The 22,387-nt window shown below is 38.1% G+C and overlaps 1 protein-coding gene across 1 annotated transcript in view; it reads left to right on the top strand.

The window, feature by feature from the left end:
* Positions 1-134: 134 nt before the first annotated feature.
* The window catches only part of ppp1r12b.L (protein phosphatase 1 regulatory subunit 12B L homeolog), a 35,152-nt gene continuing 12,899 nt past the window's right edge, over positions 135-22,387 (top strand). Inside the window, exons 1-5 of the mRNA XM_018246552.2 lie at positions 135-605; positions 13,316-13,332; positions 16,488-16,635; positions 16,814-16,918; positions 21,799-21,849. Coding sequence (XP_018102041.1) covers positions 504-605; positions 13,316-13,332; positions 16,488-16,635; positions 16,814-16,918; positions 21,799-21,849 — 423 coding nt within the window. The 5' untranslated portion in view covers positions 135-503. The remainder of the gene's footprint in view (positions 606-13,315; positions 13,333-16,487; positions 16,636-16,813; positions 16,919-21,798; positions 21,850-22,387) is intronic.

Here is a 22,387-nt window from a genome sequence, read left to right as displayed (position 1 = left end):
GGAAAGTAAATTTATTCACCAGTGATTTATATTCATGGAATGAGTCGATTATTCTTTTCCTCTTGGCTCCCGTCCCCAGCTGCATCGTGTAAACATGAATCCACTCGTTTACATTACGATCCAGTCCAATGTCAAAGAGACGAGGAAAAGGCGCGGCACATCGTGCATGCACATGCAAATATAACTCCTCCCAGCTATTTCCATAATAGGAGACATCTCCCTACATGTCCATTTTTACGAAGGATTCCCATATCCATTGCAGTTGTAAATGTTCTGAAGCTGTTGAGCCTTGTGCCACTGGTGCAGCGTGAAGCTCCGTGTATTGTTCTGCTGCAGCACAGAAGGGACTTGGTTTAGCGCAGTTTGTCAGTTGTGATATTGTTCCGAGAAGATTAGCTTCTGAAAGACCTTGCATCCCCCTTTTGTGCCTACAAAAAAGGAACGGGTTGTGCTTAGTGACATACTCTGGAGGGATACAAGTAGAAGATAAATTGTGAGGCGATATGTCATCGCTGTTTAATCGCTCCAAGGATTTCAACCGAACGCGGAAATCGCAGTCTGATTCCCCACCTTCCTCTCCATCACAGACTACGAAGACGTTGCGTGTATGGAGCACTGAATTCTTTTCTGGGAGCTGTCTGTTTCACCGTGTGTATTGCTCGCTGAGAATTTTTCAAGGCAATGCAGCTGGACACAAAGTTTGCCAGTTAACCCCCACTTTAGCTTTTCACACACTACTGCTCCTAACCACACGCTATTCCACTATCTTTCACTGCTAATGTAGTAGTAATGTGATGGCGTAAACATTTGATAAAATATTTGCACAAATAGTTTTTCATCAGGCTAATGTTTGCTTAACTGTGCTATTTTTCTATGTTCGTTGTTTATTGGCCTTATATAGCAATAGGAAGCCTCATACACTTTACAAGAGGCTGTACTTCAGTTGCAGTGCAAAGTCACTTTGTGTTACTTATTCAGCTGGGCGGTGCATGTCTGTTGGTACCTGTCAGGGCTTGTTCAAGGGCAAGGTGACCGAGGCAGTCACCTTAAATCAGAGGCTCAGAGCACACACTCAGATTGAGGAGATTAGTCACCCAGCGACAAATCTCCTCTTCGGGGCGACTAATCTCCCCGAACTGCCTCCAGTCGGCTAGAATGTAAATTGCCGGCAGAATGGCACTCAAAGCGCTTCATAATCCTCCCGAATCTATGCGTGTGCCCTGACCCTTGACCCTGTGTCACAGGGAAATAAATGTCTGCTGCAATGCAGCTGCTAGTGGCCAATGCTTGCACTTGTGTCTGGAACTTTTAAAGGAGAACAATACCCTAAAAATAAATATGGCTAATTATTATATTATTATTTATATGTGTACTGTATATTGTGAGTGGGTCCCTAAGCTCAGTAACTGACAGCAGCACAAAACATGTGCAGTGTATCAGCAGAAAAGAGGATGGGGAGCAACTGGGGCAACTTTAGAGGCACAAATCTTCCCTGCTTAAGGGCTGTGGTTGCCTTGGGCTGGTACAGAAAACCTAAAATATAATTTGCAACATTTCTAGACTACTTCTTTAGTTACGCTTTAGTTCCCCTTTAACTGCCTGTGCCCCAACTGCAATGTGTCTTTTCCTTTATAGAAAAAAAGCACATTAAGGACAGTAAGGGGTGCAGAAACCGAGGAAAGTGAGAGAGCATAAATGGGTGGGACTAGAGAAAGTATTAGGGTAATGGTACATAGGGATATTTGCAGCATTTTGTCACCACAGCGATTTATGACTTTGAGAGAGGGGAATAAAATGCTGTAAATGTACCTGCATTGAAAACTAATATTCTGTGATATTGCCATGTCCTGATTAGTGAGAGGAAAACACATGCCCTTGCATTTCTGAGAAATCCCCTCCAATCTCTAAGCAGGACAACTAAGAGCTGTGAAAGCTCTCTCTGTGAAAGTTGTGGAATTATATGGGGTTACTGAAATCATCTTTTAGCGCAAAGATCATACAGGGAGGGATATTATTGCCATCTTTGGGTCAGGAAGAATTTCTTTTACCTAGGCAGGTTCAAATAAGGGGGTTTTTGCCTTCCTTCTGATCAGCTAGCAGTTAGGTTGGCTCATGTTTGGTTGAACAGCTTGGTGGATTCTGACCTCTCTGCCCAACCACCTTGGCATTTATGTATCGATCAAAGAATTATCCAACCTGACTGAAAATTTCCATTGGTTGGGGGAAAGGAAGCGTAGAGGAGCCACATCTCTGTGATTACTCCTCAGTTCCTGCTATTTCAGTCGTTGCGGTGGTCGGCGCATCAAACAGAACAATAGAAGGTGGTTATTCATGTGTATGGCCACCTTTAGACAGGTTTCACTTAGGCAAATGCACAAATTATGCCACCATTTACACACAGATAATGAAAGTGAAATGACTGCTGGTACTACTATATGTATCTGCCTTTCTAGGACCGTGATGTCTAAAATATATATATGTATTGTTGTATCACTGTGGGAACTACATGGCTAAGCATATGTAATGGTGAAGCATTGGTACCACTGCATTTGTACTGCTAGAATATTATCTGTTCTGTTTTCTTCATTGGTAGAACACGATGGGCACCACATTTGTTCTGCTAAAGCACATTTGTACTACCAGTTAGTACTGGCAGGACACTGTGAGCTTTGTATTTGTGCTGCCAGGATACTATAGTATGCTTTTAAAACTATTCATGTTATTATTGACTTTTTAAATTATTAATTGTGTTATATGACAGACAGGTTGTCTGTATTACATAAAATATTATTGTGCTATACCTGGCCTTTGTGTGGGATAATTAACAAAATACATTGTATCATATTATAGGCCTGTGTGGGCTTGTATAATAAATGTCAGTTTGATTACTGCATTTTCTGGAATTCCATGCATAAAACCCACTTCCTTCTAACACTGGCTTGTTAAGGTGATTTCTACAAAGCCTGTTGCCTTATGTTACTGGTCTTTCAGTGGAATTATAATATTCTTTTGGGTTTTCTGTCTGAGCTCAGAAGTACAAACTAAGTGATCATTTTAAAGTGAGACAATAAATGCATACACCTCTAGCTTGGAATCGAGCGGTCTGTTTTTCCAGTGCCACAGTTCTTTTTCTATAAGACCCCACATGTCACACTTGCCTTAGGTCCCATATTTTGTTAAGAAAAGATGCATCTGGGCATGGTTACTTATTTATGGTGTTTTTAAAACATTGCTTCTTGCATTACCATCTACGGGAAATATTTACCAAAGGGTAAAATTGTTAAGGTGCATATTAATACATGGGGTATGCACCTTGTAAATGCTCTTAATTGAGGGGTGAAGATATCCTACCTATGTATACCTGTTTCCAGTTTGTGAGAGCACTTGAAGGGGTCTAGCACACTTTGCTGTTGTGAATGCCATATGATTTCCTTCTTGTTCTAGTTTGTTTAAATGCATAGGTCTGTTGTACAGTTTTTCATGCATTGTAATTTTATTGTGTAAGATCAACACCCCTATACAATGGTTTCCACCATCTCCCTTTCTCAAATGAGAAGTAAAGGCAAAATCCCTTGGGGGTGGGGGTGACTAGTTGCTATACACCCCTAGGGTTTCTAGTCACTTGGGTTAGCTCCTCTTGAAAAATGCACTAGTCTGAGATATGGTTTTCTACGTTGTTCTCTTTTCTGGCTTGTAATCAAACTCAGTTGGGCTCGGGCAAACTCATGTGCAGTGCAGAACTTTTTCTGTACTACATTTGGGCTCTTCTAGTTAGTGCAGATTTGGCCTTGCCACCAGTTTTCTAGCCATACCCCATTAAGCACAGAACACATCCAAAATCATTCCAACCGACACATACTCTATCCTGAAGCCTTGTCCACTTCACAGCTGGCAATTCACGGCCCCTAACTGGGCTTTCCCTGCCCCTTTCATGATGGTGACCCTGACTCAGCAAGCTATAACTGCTGATGCATAACTGGGATTTTATCACAGTTAATAAAGGATTAAATAGGATTTAGTTATCCAGAAGTTTAGAGTTGGTAGAATAGTAGTTCAGGATATAATACAACACATGTCCATCAAATGTAACCTTTTTTTTCCTAGAGAAAACCTTCCTAAAACCCATCTGAAGCCAATCAAATCAAAAGATGGCAATTTAGCCAGTCTCTGGAGTCCTCTAACCTTGTGTTTCCTCAGTTTCTTATAGCAATCTAATGTGTGAGGTGGTACAACCACTTCAAGATGAGTGAATATCACAGTTTCATAGCTCTCACTGGAAAAAATTTTTGCATATAATGATGGATGCTCTTGTGTCTACTGGAAGGATCTAGTGGTGAATAATACATCAGATTATTGAGATTATTGTATGGTCCCTATATATAAAACATGGAGGAGCACACCCTAAACTGCTGGTAAATAATGTAAATAAAGTGACAGTACTGCACTCAACGGGAATACTAGGGAAAAAAATCAAGATTTATTGAAAAAATTAGACGTTTCGAACACCACCTGTGCTCTTTCTCAAGGATAACAAACCAGACTGTGACCAACACAGACTGCTAAATGCCCTCCCCCAGAACTGAATGGCGCCAAAAGTGGCAATCCATTTTCATGTGGCAATCCATTTTCATACAGGATAAGAGTATAGACTGGGTTAAGAAATTGGAGGATAATATTAGGACATACAAGGAAGATTTGATAAATTTCAAAGAGAAGAAATTAGTTACGGTTAAAAGGGACTATCAGGATAGGTGGGTGTATGTGTGGTGGTTGTTGGGCTTGTCTGACTATAATGGGTACCCAGGAATAGATTCAGACCCTCCAGAAAGCCAACCTCTTTGAGTACCATTGACAGTTCTGGTAGATCCTCTGAATCTGACTCAAGTTTTACTGCTGACGCTAGCACCCCTTCTATTTTAGGGGTGTCCACCAGATCACAAACAGGTCCAAACACAATAAGGGCAGACTCATTAGAAGGGGTGGGTAAGGCCACAAAAGGGTAGCCACTCAGATATCCATCCAACAACAGGAGACAGTAGATTTTAACTGCATAACCTCATACAACACAAGGAACTGCTATTATCAAAGGGCCTATTATTTGTCCCCACACATCATTCTTACCCATTTGAAACCATGCAGGATATCTTTAAGTTCAATCTAACTCTCAAGTTAAAAGACCACTTTAAAGACAATAAAGAGACAGATGGTCAAGTGTTTCAGCCAAAAAGTACCTATATACTGCCCTATACCCCTCTAGCAGACTTTTTCCCGTATGCTGATGCATGATTGCAATAAATTTGTCCAATCAACACAATGTAAAACAAGATCATACAGTAACCTCACTAAGGGAGAATGGGAGGCCATTAAGACCCTGAAGTCTGACAAAAATCTAATCATCCGTCAGGCTGATAAAGGGGGCGCAATTGTGCTCCTAGATAGGGATTACTATTGGACTGAACTATTGAACCAATTGGCAGATACAGTCACATACTGTAAGCTCCCTAATGATTATAAAAACAAATTAATCTCTATGCTCTGAATGGGACTAGACTTGGGTTGGCTAAATACTTCTACCCATGATTTTCCACCACATTCCCTAAGGTCCCCATCATATATACCATTCCAAAGATACATAAATCCACCACCTACCCACCTGGTAGACCTATTATTTCAACCAGAGACTCATTGTTTCAGCCTGTTGCCCAATATCTTGACTACTTTCTACAACCCAGTGTAAACTCCTTTTTACATGACAGCACCCATTTGATTAATATACTACAGGAATTGTCTATCCCCAAAGGGTGCTTCCTGGTATCCATGGATGTTGCCAGTCTATACACTATCATTCCACATGAGGCAGGTATTGCTGCTATAAAACAATCCCTTATCCAGTGTGGTCATAAGAACCCTCTCATTGAATTGATCTGTTCTCTTCTTGACCTTGCACTCTCATATAATTACTTTATGTTTGAAGACAAGTTTTATTTGCAGACAGCTGGGACTGCTATGGGTTCAAATGTAGCTCCTTCATTTGCAAATTTGAGTCTGAAAACAGGTACATCTCACCAAGTCCATCATTTTCTACAAACGCTACATCGATGACTGTTTTTTGGTATGGCAGGGCTCCTCAGGAGATCTATTAGCTTTCCTAAAGTATCTTAATACATTAACTCTCCTGTTAGGTTCACCATGGAGTACAGTGAGTCCTCTATACATTTTCTAGATTTGGAAATATACAGGGACGGTAACAGATTAGCCCAATACTCTGTTCCGCAAATCTACTGACAGAAACACACTCGCACCACACTACTTCCACCTCCAGGGCGGGGTCTTGTATTCACAGTACCTTCGAGTTCTTAGGAACAATTCAGATTGGGACAGAGCTTTATTACAGCTACCTCCACCTTTGATTTTTACTCACACCTTTTCTACAGACAGTAAACAAATCAGAACTGCTGTGATGAATAGATGGGACATTGTGAGATTAGACACCTCACTACCATTTACTGAGATTTCCAAACCCATTAAGGGCTACAGACGGGCCAGTAACCTAGGGGACCTGCTTACGGTAAAGGATCTTAAACCTGTAAAACCTCCTCTTACTTGGCTGGGTACACTGAAAAAAACTTGGTTGGTTTAGATGCACTGGATGTCTAACTTGCAGCGGGATGGTGCAGGGGCCTGTATTTAATCACCTTCACACATGGCATTGTTACAAAATCAGACATAGACTATAATATTTAAGCTCTTTCATGGTGTACTTAGCTTGGTGCCCCTGTGGTTTGGCATATGTGGGCAAAGCCTCCACTACCTACCAAGAAAGGATGAATAACCACAGTTGTGCCATTAGAACTGCTCTGGCTATTGGGAAGGCAGATCAGGCCATTGCTAAACACCAAATATTCTTTGCCACAATTTTGGCACATGATAATCGATCATGTGCCTCCAAACAGGAGGAGTGGTGACAGAGATTTGGAACTCCTGAAATTGGAATCCAGATGGATTTATAGACTGGACACACTAGCCCCTAGGGGCCTGAATGAACACTTGCCTTTATCCATTTTTACTTGAAATATTGACTATATGGATATATATATTGACTATATATATGTCTTGGGGCCTAATGAAACAATATTCTCTGATTGGGGCATGGACTAACGCGATGTTCCTTCCATTTTTTTGTGTTAATCTTTTCCTTTCACTCACTTGGATTGACTGAGGTCCTTGATAACTTTTATATGTATAACAGAAAGTTACATTACTAGTTTGATTTCCCCAGGGGACCCTCGGTTCTGTATTTTTGTTTTTTTTGGTTTTCCATTTGTGATATTTGCAAGATGATAATTTCAATATGATGCCAGTTGACTTATTGCAAGCCTGCCACTGTAAAGTGTTGCCTTTCATTTTTGTCGTGACCCCGGAGTCCATCAGGTCTAAGCAACAAATCCTAGTTGTGATCCCGCAAGTTCGGGTGTAGCATTGACACCACTGTTAACCAGCCACTCCAAGTTAGACTACCTCCTTTTAAGGCTAATCTGGGTTATGTGTATGTGAGCGGTTGTGTACCCAATTTGCCATGAGAGTGGTCCGTGCATTGAGCGACCTGTCAGGTAGTTGAAATAACACCTAAATTGTACCAGGTGACCGCGTTGGAGTGCCCATGGGTCACAGTGGGGCATGCCTGCCAAGGACCCTCCACACCATATATGTGCTCTACCACTCTGTGTGTACCATGGTGGGAGTTATAGTTCAGTAAGAACTCTCCACAATATACCTTTATAAGAGCTCTACCACTCTGTGTGCACCATGTTGTGAGTTATAGTTCAGCAAGAACTCTCCACAATAGCTCTTTTACATGTGCTCTACTACTGTGTGCGCACCATGTTGTGAGTTATAGTTCAGCAAGAACTATTGTTGAGCACTGAAACAAACTAGGAGGCAAGATTTTTCCGATGTATTTCCCTCATTGGGTGTAATGACCCGTATACACAGATATACCTCTTGTAAACCGCTCCTGGCCCAGATGACAGAGCCCACCATATACAGGGCTGGATTTACATAGTGGGCGCCCCTAGGCCCACTGCCATTCATCGCCCCTGTTCCCTCCCCTTTATTCGTGCAAATTTTTATAATCTCAGCTGAGGCTAGTAGCTCAGCTTGCTGCATTGGTGGAGTGCCCCTGGTCATGTTGTTTTTAAAATAAATAACACGTGGGAACTAACAGCACTTTGATCCTAAAGATTGAACAAACAATGTTGCAAACAGCACATGCTTTTAGAGATTTACTTTTGCTACTTTATTTGCAACTGTTTCAATATATATGCACAAGTTTTTTTCTATGTTACACAGGTGTTAGCTTTTTTCCTACTCTTAACACAGTTCCACTTGCTTGTTTACAAGGGTTGCCATGACAACTAGTGTTTTTTGGCGTCATTCACTTCTGGGGGAGGCTATTTAGCAGTTTGTGTTGGTCACAGTCTGGTTTGTTATCGTTGAGAAAGAGTACAGTTGGTGTTCGAAAACGTCAGATTTTTTTCAATAAATCTTGATTTTTTTCATAAGTATTCCCGTTGAGTGCGGTACTATGTTAATATATATATATATATATAACAAAAGCAACAGTAGGCGGCTATATAATAACCAACTTATGAGGGCTGGTATTGGCTTGTTATAGCCAATTTTATTATCCACCAGTACCAAAGGTTCTTCTCCATCAAGGACTTGCCCATGTTAGTCACAGTATGCGTAAAAATGCCTTGCATATTTTTACATCCCAGGTGTATAACCTTACATTTATCAACAATGAATCTCATCTGCCACTTTGCAATCCATACCCAGGTCCAGCCTCACTGGCCACTTACCAAAATCCATAACTGCCACAAGTAAAATAAAGTGAAGTAGCTGAGAGGGAGGACTGGGAGACCAAAGAGAGCTGTGGAATAGAAAATGCATAAGTGATTGCACCACAAGCAAATGCTAATCTCATAACAACATCAATAATAAAATATTGAGGCTTTAGAGTGTGGTCCAATGAAAAAATGGAAATACATGGTTATAAAGGACTCTGAAAAAGCAAATTGTGCTTAATCAGTTATTTTCATAAGTGTATACAATAATGGAGTCATAGTTTCAGGATAGTAGTAGTTTCTGTAGCGGCACAGATGGCTCAGCTCAATCAAGTCAGTAGTAAACACATGACATGTTACCGACTTTTTAACGTAAAGATGTGAACAAGGCCCTAAGGCATGATGAAATACACCCTTTAGTTCTTATGCAGTTATGTACTAAAAGGCATTAACTTTGCCCAGGTGCAGTAACCTATAGCAACCATTAAGCAAGTAGAATGGACTGGTCCAGTAATGGAAGAAAGAGCTTGCAAAGGACCAAAATGTTGCAGCACTCACCAAGTAGGATATGTGGTCCCAATGCACCCCAGTAAGAATAGTGGGGTTGCAAAAAAATGGAATAGGATTTATAGGATTTTGCCAAAACTTTTAATACACTGTTTTCGAAGCTAAGGTCTGTTGGTCTTGGACTTGGAGTACGGTTCTTAGTGGGGTTACGCAGGGGTCTCTATAGCATCCTCTTTTTTTACGTTTTTAATTACTTGGGATTAAACATTGTAAGCAATGTATTAAAGCAGAGAAGTCCAAAAAAGATCAACTAAGCTGATAAAGGATATGGCAGATCTCAGTTATGAAGAAAAGCTAATCAAGTTGGGAATGCATATATTGGGAAACAGGAGCTTAAAGAAGGATATAATCTCCATGTACATATAGGAGGGCCATACATTAAATTTTCTTCACCAGTAGATCTTTCCAGCATGCATTTAGCTTGAAAATTTAGAAATGAGGTTACATCTTAAGATGCAAAAAAGGTTTACAGCGAGGGCCCTGAAGATGTACAATTCTCTGGCTGAATAGGTTGTACTGGCAGATACATTTGATAAGTTTAGTCAAGTGTTGGAAACTTTTTAGGAAAGTGGCAAAATACAGGGTTACTGAAATTAGCTGAATTAGCAGGTTGATTCAGTGACTGGTCCAATTGCAATTTGCAATGAATCAAGAAAACTTGAATTTTTAGAGGGGAAAAACTGAATTTCTAGATATTTAGTTTGCTCCAAAGCAGCAAAAAATCTGAATCCGAAAATACTCCAGATAAAACCTGTCAAATTTAAGTAAAAGTCAATGGCAGAGGTCCCTTTAACCATTTGAAGATGTTTTTTGCTTCACAATTTTCGGGTGTTTGATGCTGGTTTTCACTTGAAAACTTGATACATTTGAGTTTTAATCCTATAAACTCGAAAAATTTGATGTATTCATATAAACTTAATTTTTTTTAGTTTTGTTTGATTTTTATAAGTATGAGTATTAGTAAATTAGTCAAATTTGTGGATGGGAGTTAGGCCGAGTTTGGTGTTGTAAAATATGAGAAAAGAAATAGTTTTTTTCCCCTTTGAGGTAAATTGGAAAGGCTTAAAATTTTTTATCTTTCTTTGGATCTAGCAGTAAGGCAGGTTTACTTTAGACAAATATATTCTTTTTAACCAAAAATACTACCGGTATGTTACTTTGCTTTGTATATGTAAAGAAATCAAAATTACATACATACACTACCATAAAGTGTATGTATGTATCTGTGATACCCTATTGTTCATCGTCACAGACATTGACTATTTTTCAGTCTCAAGTAAAGCATTGTTTAATATTTTGGATCTATACAAATAAATATTATTAATATTGTAGATATAACTTATAAGTTTGTAAAGAGTCTGACTTTTAGTCACAACAAGGTTGTATCAGGTTTAATGTTGATATTAGAGTTTGAATGCCAATCTATTTCCAATGGCTGAAGTAGCAAAATTGAAACAAATATTTTTAAACTCCTTTTCTAGATAATAACCACCAAAAAATCCAAATATAGGTGGTGATTACAGACTAACTCCTTCTCCAAAAATATTTAGAAACCCAATAACAACTAACATGTTCAGGCAATGGCAGAGGTCCCTTTAATCATTTATAGATGTTCTGTTTAATTAACAGAACTCCTAACCCTCAAACACTATTTGACAGTGGCGAGGAAGAGCTAGTACCACCAAACAGCTCATGAATTTTCATGAATAAGTCAAGTAAGGTTTTAACTGACAGCTGAGAGGAAACGCCACTGGTATAATATTTTTAATGTCATACTTATGTTGTTAAATGGAATCAGGATAAAATACAAATATTGTCTAACTAAGCAATGGTAAAGTGGTCAGTCAATCATGAAAAAAAGAATTTCCAAAAATAAACCATTGTGAAGCCTGAATTACTTTACTTTTGATCTTCTTAATGGATCTAACGTGTTTTAGATCCATAGACACCACAGATGTCTAGTGTAGTGATAATACAAGATCCCCCGAAATGTGTTTAAGAACCAGTGGCAATGAATATCTATTTCTAATTGTAACTTTTAGTAACAAACATGTCAATAGATGTTTGTGCTCTTTGGACAAATAATTAAAAAAAAAGTGTGTATGATGTGTATGGTTCCTCATATGATCTCTATCTGATCAACCAATCAGTGATACCCCTGAAAGGGGTGGGGCTTTGCAGAGGTCTGTCATAGATAGGGGGTGTGATTTGGTGTTAAAGGGAATGCCAGAGCATGATTTGGTGTTACAGTGCATACAAGACTAAATTGGGTGTGGTGTGTTAAGGTTTTTTAAAATTGGAGCCCAGTCAACTTAAGGTGGCCATACACGGGCAGATTAAAGCTGCTGATATCGGTCCTTTAGACTGATTCGACAGTTTATATGCCCATGTGTGGGGGCTCCTGACGGGTCCTACCGATCGATATCAGGCTAAAAAATCGGCCAGATATCGATCTGTCAAGTTTAATTTTTTTGTATGATCCAGCATTGCATCGGCTAGTTGATGCGGTCCTGCGACCCATCGGAGCCCATTCGTAGTATTGTAATACGATCATTTGGCCCCAGGGCCGAACGTTCAGATTCATCTGATATCGCCCACCCGATAGTGAGCATATCAGGTCAAGAACGGCTCGTTTGTCGACCTTGCCAAATGAGCAGATCTTACAGTGTATAGCCACCTTTAGTTGTCCCAGTGGATAGTGTACTATTAAAGGGATCCTGTCATTGGAAAACATGTTTTTTTCAAAACGCATCAGTTAATAGTGCTACTCCAGCAGAATTCTGCACTGAAATTAATTTCTCAAAAGAGCAAACAGATTTTTTTATATTCAAATTTTGAAATCTGACATGGGGCTAGACATTTTGTCAATTTCCCAGCTGCCCCTGGTCATGTGACGTGCCTGCACTTTAGGAGAGAAATGCTTTCTGGCAGGCTGCTGTTTTTCCTTCTCAATGTAACTGAATGTGTCTCAGTGAGACATGGGTTTTTACTATTGAGTGTTGTTCTTAGATCTACCAGGCAGCTATCTTGTGTTAGGGGGCTGCTATCTGGTTACCTTCCCATTGTTCTTTTGTTTGGCTGCTGGGGGGGGTGATATCACTCCAACTTGCAGTACAGCAGTAAAGAGTGATTGAAGTTTATCAGAGCACAAGTCACATGACTTGGGGCAGCTGGGAAATTGACAATATGTCTAGCCCCATGTCAGATTTCAAAATTGAATATAAAAAATCTGTTTGTCCTTTTGAGAAATGGATTTCAGTGCAGAATTCTGCTGGAGCAGCACTATTAACTGATTCATTTTAAAAAAAAAATTTCCCCATGACAGTATCCCTTTAACCCAGGTCCCCACAGGGAGCCCTTCCAACATTGTTGTATGTAGTCCTATATTTCTAATGTCAGCCCTGCACTTCGAAAAAAGGTTTGTTCCCATGCTCTTTACCCCACAGGTTGTTTTATCTTGTTAATGTACAGTGCAGTCTAAAAGGCTGATTTATTAAAATTGGAGATACTATTTTTCAAGTTTTCAGTGGCAAAAAAAGATGCAATTGTGATTATTTTTTAATTCAAGTTTTCCAAACTTGTATTTATGAGATATATGTGACCAAACTACTCAAATAAATTTGGCACCTAAAAGCTGACTTTTGTAGAAGTAAATGGATGGTACAGTATTTAAAATTCATAATTTAGACTCATTGAAAATAAGTAGTAGAATGCAGTCTGTTTTGCCAAATGGCTGTGTTCGAGTTCATTTGAATTTTGGTAAATCTGCTTCCAGTTTTGCACAAGTGCAAATTGTGCAAGTGCAAATTGTATATTTTCATTTCAAATATGCTAAGCTAGAAAATATATTATCTATTGCATTGTCTAAATATTTCTAATATGATCTGTATTTTTTCCCACAGCATGAAAGACTATCAAGGTAAGACTCTTTTATTGCAAGGAAACTTACAATAAATAAAGAAATACACCATTAGTTTTCAGCAGTTTTGAGGCCTGAAAAAAATGAAAATGCATCTGAACAATGTCTAGATTTTATTATTCACAATATAGTAAAGGTACAATATTCATTATCTGGAAACCTATTATTCAGAAAGCTCAGAATTATTATTAATTTTAAAAATAATTAGCTTTTTCTTTGTAATAATAATAAAATAGTACTTTGCACTTGATCCCAACTAAGATATCATAAATATAATAAATCCTTATTGGAAGGAAAAACAATTCTATTGGGTTTATTTAATGTTTACAATGTTTACAATAATGTTTAAAATTCTTGATGAAAAATAATTACTTAAAATAAGTAGATTTAAAACACTGATTTTAATTATTGTAAATGGTACAATTATGATGAAATCCCAAGAGAATTAAATGGGTGAGAGATGTGGTACTGTATGAGGTATTGTATTTGGAAGTTAAGCAGAGTGAGGGTAGGCTTCTCTAAATAAGTGCGTTTTAAGAGATTTAAGTCGGACAGACCATGGAAGAGAATTCCAGTGGAGGGGTGCAGCCTTTGCAAGTCTTGAATGCGAGCATGTGAGGAGGCAATGAGAGAAGAGTTGAGTAGCAGGTCAGTAGAGGAGCGTAGTAAGTGGTTGGGTGAGTATCTAGAAATGAGTTTAGAGATGTAGGCAGAGTTATGAAGTGTTTTGAATGTCAGGGTCAATAATTTGAATTTTATTCTGAAAGGTAGCTGAAGCCATTGCAGTGACATGGCAGAGGAAGAGGAGATTGCTGAGGTGTATTAGTCTGGGGCAGTGTTCATTATGGACTGGAGAGGTGACAGTCTCTGGTGGGGAAGGCCCCATAGTAAGTTAGGTTGAAAAAAGACACACACGTCCATGAAGTTCAACCTTTTCAGTCTACATATAACCTGCCTAACTGCTAGTTGATCCAGAGTAAAACAATAAACATCATTTGAAGCCTTTCCAATTTGCCTCAGAGGGGGAAAAATTCCTTACTGACAACAAGATGGCAATCAGACCAGTCCCTGGATCAACTTATATCATGAGCTGTCTGTCATAACCCTGTATTCCCTCACTTGCTAAAAAGACATCCAACCCCTTCTTAAAGAGATACTGATACCAGAAAATAATCTTTTTTTTATATCTATAATAACATTGCCTTTGAATGCTATTTATAATTTTGCCATAAAAGTATTTGCCTGATGCTTTTACATTACCTTTCTTATCCCCATGTTCCTGTATGAGGGGGGCTGCCATATATGTGCAGCAGTAGCATTAGAAACTCTAACTGACAGGCTGAGAAGGGACAGTCCGGTAAGTAACAATTACTTACAAAAGCAAAATGATCAGTGAAAAATAATCAGCATGACCTATAGGTAACTTTTAGGGGCAGATTTATCAAGGGTCGAATTTTGAGTTTATGGGAGTTTCTAAAAACTCCCATCAACTCCCATAAACTCAAAATTCGAAAAAAAAACGACCAATCGAAATGTATTAAAAAAATAGAATTTTTTTTAAAATAGGTGAATAGGATCGAGCTACAAATTTGAATCAAATTCTAGTAAAAAAATTTTTTTCAAAAGTCCACCAAATGACTCCAAATTGTTTGTAGGAGGTCCTCCATAGCCTAAAAAAAATTTGGCAGGTTTAAGATGGCGAATAGTCAAATTCGAATTGGACAGTAAAGAAGTAAATTTAAAAATTCAAATTTCGAAAAAAAAATTTAAACTCAAATTGAAGTTGGACTATTCCCTAGTCAAATTATACTAATATAAACTTGAATTTCAAATTTAAAAATTCAAATTTTCAATTCAACCCTTGATAAATGTAGATAAATATTTTGAAAATGAATTTTTTTGTGTCAGTATCACTTTAAAGCTATCTAATGTATCAGCATTGTGTACTAAACAGGGTAAACACTAAGCTTGAAAGTTAAAGTTCACCTTCCAAACACTTTTTTCCCATTCAGTTGTTTTAAGATTGTTCACCAAAAATAGACATTTTTAATTGTGTTCCATTTGTAATTTTTTTTTACCATTATTCGAAAATTGAAGTTTAAAGTTTAATGTTTCTGTTTCTGGTGTTTCAGTCTGGCAGCTCAGTGATCCAGGTGCAGATTCTGAATTACACTTTGTTAACATTTACAATTATTACTGACCTTTCCTTCTGTAAACAGATAATCATAATTGCCAGGGGTCAGTATTTTATTGTCCATGTAAAGGAAAGTTAAACCAATGAATTATTTTGTATTACGAATAATACTGGCCCATTCACTGAAACAGAATAACTAAAACGAGTTTATTTTTTCAATTCTGGATCTAACTCTTTTCTTTTTGTTATCCTGTATGTTCCTCTTTCTCTGTCCCATCCCCATCTCTTTTATTCTTACCTTTTCTCTGATCTTTTCCATTTTCTCTACATCATTCTTCTTTCCTTTGCTCCCAAATTAAAATAGGCGGCTTTCATTTAGAGGCCCATTTACTAACAATCGAATTATGATTTTTTCCATAAATCGTTAAAAATTTGTGGTTTTAACATTCTTTTTAAAACCTCTATAAGTTGAGATTTATTAAGGGGCAGATTTACTACGCTTATGTGAATTTTCGAAGTTAAAAAAGTTCGAATTTTGAAGTAATTTTTTGGGTACTTCGACTTTTCATTTGCCCACATTCAAGGAAGCTGTTGTTCCCATATAGGAATCCTGACTGATTTCCTTTGTCACCCTACTGTTAACCTGTTGGAATTTGAAGGGAGGATTCACTAAAGGCCTATACAGCCTATTACAATATTGCCAGCAACAATATATTGTAAAGGAATCATTCTCCTACAAATTATCCAGTGTGCAAAATGCCCAACTACCAGTCTATATGTGGGTGAAACTGCACAAACACTTTCATAACTGCTAAGACTACACACTGACTCTATTTACAAAATGTAAATGTGGCTATTCTATAACATACTAAAAGTTAACTTAAAGTTCAACCACCCCTTTAACTATCCTTATCTGATATAAAATGTCTCAGATCCTAAAAGCTGGAAAAGTTATGCACATGTTTGTAATTCTGTTGACTGTCTTACTTAAATAATGACTAATGGTTGAAATAATGTTCAGGTTGGATTCCGGAAGCTCTAGTCTCAGTCCCACTGATTCAACAAGTGACCGAGCCAGTTCTAGAGTTAGCTGTTACAGCCGCAGAGAGAACCGCTTGGCGTCTCTTGAAAGCAAGAATGGAGAGGAATCAGAAAGAAATTTCAAAAAGGTAAATGAATTAAAAACACCAGTCATGCAAATCTATGATTTCTAGGTGATTTATTTATCTTGAATGCAATGATCTTTTTAATTGTGGGTGTGTGATATTTGCTGTTATTGGAAGCTACTGTCTGATACATGCCTTGTTATAGTGTTACTCTTAATATTGTGATGTGTGTTTATTTTAGCTCTATGAGAATGCTTACAGCGAAAATGAAAAACTTAAAACAAACCTTCGAGAGGCCCAGGTTGAGCTTTCAGCTATCAAGGCCAAACTGGAAAGAGTGGCAAAGGTAACAGACATCTAAACACCTTGTGACCAAAGCTCACTTTTCTATCAGGCCAATAAATAATCACTACCCTAAATTGAAGCTAGATAACCCTATGGACAATGATACACAAGGAGTTTAGTCCACTGCAACCATTCTCCTCTACTGTAATTTCCCTTCAGAAATAATGTAAACCACTAGTGGGAAACCATCACGTCACTCGTCATAGACAGGGAACCAAAAATTTATTTTGATGGTCTACAGTTGTACATACTGGAATACTGCACTATACTATACATTCTGTATAAAATAGTGATAGGAGTAGCGGTAGTAACAATTTAGTAGTAATTATCCATTTTGCCATTGAGACTAGTACATCCAACAGGATCTAATAGTGAATATATATCCTGGTTTTGATTTATATCCTTGGTCCAAATGCTAACGGGTTTCTTGCCTTCCTCTGGATCAACTAGCAGTTGGCATGTTTCATTTAAACATAAAAGGTTGAACATGGACATGTGTATTTTTTAACCCAAGTTATTATGTTGAATTCTATAACTCAATACAGGAAATGCATTTATAAGTGATATGATAAATGGGAATTTAAAAAGATCTGTTTAGCCAAACCTGCTATTAGTTGTCTAAAATAATGATGCACCGAATCCACTATTTTGGATTCGACTGAACCCCCGACTCCTTCACGAAGGATTCGGCCGATTACCGAACTGAATCAGAATCATAATTTGCATATGCAAATTAGGGGTGGGAAGGGAAAAACATTTTTTACTTTCTTGTTTTGTGACAAAAAGTCACGTGATTGCCCTCTCCGCCCCTAATTTGCATATGCAAATCCAAATCCTGCTGAAAAAGGCCGAATCCCGAACCGAATCCTGGATTCGGTGCATCCCTAGTCTAAAACCACTAAATTCTCAGAAGCCACAATAGAACATTCATGAATATTGCAAAAGTGCTCAGAGGGCCACTCTGGGTAAATTTACACCACTTATTTTTTTTGTGGTTAAAATTCCATTTAAAGTTTTGCTCCATATGCTTCATATGCTTCATATAATTGTCCTCCATTATACTTGGATGTTTGTATCATTCTACAGGGGTAACTTTCTTCGTTATTTTTAGTCTCATTGAATTTGTATTTATTCATACATCTTCCACACTATGGTTAAATGTGGCTTTAAATAAGACTGTGGTTTTATGTAGCATTTAACCTTACCCTTTAAATTCACTTATTTCACTTTAATTATTATCACCTCACTAATTATAAAGCAGATGAGATAATCTACATATAGGAGTTCACGGCAGAGGGCGCATTGGCTTTTTGAGGAAGTGACCAGTTTGAGTCACGAAATGCGTCAAGCCATGCTCTATCCCTGTCCGCAATACATCAGTGCTTTTAACCTGTATTTACCTCAACGTGTTGAATAAAGTTTAAAGTTTTAACTTCCTTGTCCCGCGGATTCAGTGACCAATGCAGCCTGTTGGTGCTTTCAAGTCTTTGATTGGTGGACCACGTGACCAGAGTGGAAAGGCTGCGGCCTATCTGCATGAGGATTCTCATTCTCCCTCTCCATGGCGTTTCTTGTTCTTTTAGATAAGACCCCCTCATTATTTTTTTTACTATGCTTGAAAATGGCGTGTCTAATCTAAAGTTATAGCCTACTTGTGTTTCACCCAACAGGTCTCGGTAGTACCAATTAACACTATTCTCATCCATTTAGCTATAGAGAATTTAGCCACTCAAGGTTGTTCATTGTCTTTTCCTTCACTATTTGTCCACGTCTGGATGTAGTACCAACATTGGAACATCATAGTATGCTAGCTTCTGTGATTCTGCTACTCTGCTAAACTCTACCACTCTACACTAAGGCACAATAAGTTCTGTCTCTCATTTCTGGCAAGATGACAAACATGAAATTTATAATTACCTTACTACAAACCCCAGATGGGGCTCTGAGTCTCATAACTCTTGGCACTGTCAAAGTGGTCTTTGCAGCAGTTGATATTGCTGGATATGGGACCGTGTAAGCTGTCAGTCTGAGTTGTTATATATATTGTTATTTTGGGGTTTCAAATGAAAATTACTTTTTTAGCAGCTACTTTTTATTAAATAATTTTGGTGGCCCACAGGCTGCAGACTGTAAAAGTGGCAGATATTGGTTTCAGGATTTGAGCCTACTCAGCTACTGCAATAATATGTGAAAAATAGAGACACGAAGGTGGCAGAGTAATCAAAGTGTCTGAAGTGTCTGCCTTAGCTCCTGTAGATCACGTTTTTTCTATGACCAGTTTTCTTGCATTTCTGTCTATATACACATGAAAAAATCTTAGCGTTTATTCAAGAACTTACAAACAGAGTTAGTAAAACCATTTAATTGAAGCTTATGGGAGCCTCTCATAACTCAATAAAAATTTCCTCAGTCACCTTTAACTCCAACTAAATAAATGCTATCAATATTTGACAAACAAAACTGAAAAAACACACAAGAAACAGTACTTGTGATTACTTACTGGTGTTTCTCGAATAAATCTGCCCATACTGTAAACAGCATGTGGCTTAAAGTGGTGGTTCACCTTTAAGTAATCTTTTAGTATGTTAAAGAATTGGTCTTCATTTTTTTCTTTTTTACCGTTTTTTAATTATTTTATTTTTTTTAAATTCAATACTGCTTTTATTGATATAAAGACAAGCAGAAAAAAAAAGTAATGACATACAGTGATATTTGCAAGGTACAATGAGCAAGTATATACCATTGGTTTTTATGCATCAACATACAGTGATTATGTTACCAGCACTCCCCGTACTCCTAAGGAGCGTATAGACCTTGAATTAGAAATGGCTAGCTTAACACTATTGCGTGGACCACAGAGGATGCCAGTTGGCCTTCTCGACTATCGGAATGGGCTAAACATTCTAGGTGGATATGGAGAACTGGTAGAAAGTCAACGGTTCCCATGTCTGTATGATTCTAAGTTTCTTTTCCGGGTCGGTTTCTGCCAAGAATTCCATACATTTCCTTGAGTCTATCCGTTTGGTTAGTTTTTTAATTATTTGCTGTCTTCATCTGATTCTGACTCATATAGCATTTTGGCCCACAATAAAATCAAAGCCTTCTTAGTAGGGTTGCCACCTTTTGAATTGACTGAGACCAGGCAGGAGGGCGGGGCCGTGACATCAGAGGACATAGGTGGGCGTGCCAGTGGCAGCAGGGGGCAGGTCTATGACGCGGCGATCAGCGAATGGTCGATCACCGTGTCAATCAAGGGAATCCTGCCCGTTTTCCTTATTTGGAAAACCGAGCAGGAAGTTTTGACCCGGGCAGTCCTTCAAAATACCGGGCTTTCCAGGTCAAAACTGGACAGGTGGCAACCCTACTTCTTAGCCACAAAAAATGTCCAAATATTGTTAATACCATGGGAGGGATACATGTTTTTAGGATGCAGGTAAGTGTAAAAGGGGTGGGTCACCTATAAGTTAACTTTTAGTATGTTATAGAATAGCTGATTCTAAGCAACTTTTCATTTGGCCTTAATTTTTTATTTTTATAGTTTTTGAATTATTTCCCTTCTTCTTGTGACTCTTTCCAGCTTTCAAATGGGGATCACTGACCCCATCTAAAAACAAATGCTCTGTAAGGCTACACATTTATTGTTATTGCTGCTTTTTATTATTAATCTTTCTAAACAGACCCTCTAGTATTCATATTCCAGTCTCTCAAATCAATGCATGGTTACTAGGATAATTTGGACCCTAGCAACCAGAAACGTCAAATAAAAAGCTAAACAACTCAAAAACCAAAAATAATACAAATTGAAAACGAATTGCAAATTGTCTCAGAATACCACTGTCTACATCATACTAAAAGTTAATTCAAAGGTGAACAACCCCTTTAAGGCTTTCACTCCCAATTTTCTAGTTATGTTTGGAGTCCGAGGGAGGTCAGGGGCCTATAATATTCCACAAGCCTCAAAATAGGAAAGACTCATATCACTTGAAAAATCAATTCTACTTTAAGCAAGTTGCTGAACCAAGCTGGTTCAAACTGATTGCCCCTCTGGCTGAATTTTATAGAAGTGTCCCTATTTTCTAAAACCTTTGGGGGACAAGATATGACAAAGGCATTACTATCCTGTTCAAAGGGGGTGTTATGGGACCTTTGTTTGATCATGTCACACAAATTCTAATAACCAGAAATAAAGTTCTTGCATCACAGTTTGAAAGTTCCCTGTGCATCTGCATAAATACTTTTTTTAGCAGCTGAAGTTCTAAAATAACTGTTTGCCAATTTGGCATTTTGATTCTTAAAGTGGTTGTTCACCTTTAAATTAACTTTTAGCATGATGTAGAGATTGATATTCTGCGACAATTTGCAATTGGTTTTCAGTTTTTATTATTTTTGGTTTTTGAGTTATTCCGCTTTTTATTTAGCAGCTCTCCAGTTTGCAGTTTAAGCAGTCTGGTGGCTATGGTCCAAATTACCCTAGCAACCATGCACTGATTTGAATAAGAGACTGGAATATGAAAAGGAGAGGCTTAAATAGAAATACGAGGAATAAAAAGTAGCAAAACAATAAACAAGTAGCCTTACAGAGCATTTGTTTTTTAGATGGAGTCAGTGCCCCCCATTTGAAAGCTGGAAAGTGTCAGAAGAAAAAGGCAAATAACTCAAAAAGTATAACATATAAATAATGAAGACTAATTGCAAAGTTGCTAGGAATTTGACATTCTATAACATACTAAAAGTTATCTCAAAGGTGGACCACCCCTTTAACTGTGTGCATAACAGAATGCTGTCCAAACATGCCTGCAGCAAAGGTATACTTTTATGCATCACAAATAAAAGCAGAGGCTTAGTATTAACCTTATCCTTATCTATTTGTACTGCTTTTAGAGACAGGACCAGTCTTCGAGTCAAGCAGCAGTGTTAGAGGCAGAAAAGAGGGTAAGAGAACCGTACCTGCTGTATGCAGAGTTTTGGGGGTTTTTTCACCAAAATCCCGCTGCATGGGGTGGAGATTTGGGTGGGCGTATCAGTTATGTAAGTTGTACTCACCAAGGGAAAGTAGTGTTCACCAATACTGGGTTGAGTGCAGAGGACTTTGTATTTTTGTCTGTACACTTCAATGAAATGAGTAATCATTGAAGACGTTTCACTACTCATCAGAGCAGCTTCTGCAGTTCACCAGCTCAATGTTGTGTTTTCCAAATTTGACAAAAACAACCATAGAGCAAGCAATGTTCTATTTAATTTTTCAAGGTTGTGTGTGCAATAATTATCTTTTATACACACATTTATGCACATATAGTCATATGAGAAAGTTTGGAACCCCTTTTAGCCTGCATAATAATTTACTCCACTTTCAACAAAAAAGATAACAATGGTATGTATTTAATTTCAAAGGAACATCTGAGTACTGGGGTGATTTCTGAACAATGATTTTTAGTAGGGATGGGCGAATTTGACCCGTTTTTTTGGACGC

Source organism: Xenopus laevis, chromosome 2L (assembly GCF_017654675.1).
Source record: "Xenopus laevis strain J_2021 chromosome 2L, Xenopus_laevis_v10.1, whole genome shotgun sequence".
In the NCBI taxonomy this organism is placed as follows: Eukaryota; Metazoa; Chordata; class Amphibia; order Anura; family Pipidae; genus Xenopus; species Xenopus laevis.
This window is presented reverse-complemented; position numbering and strand designations above follow the sequence as displayed.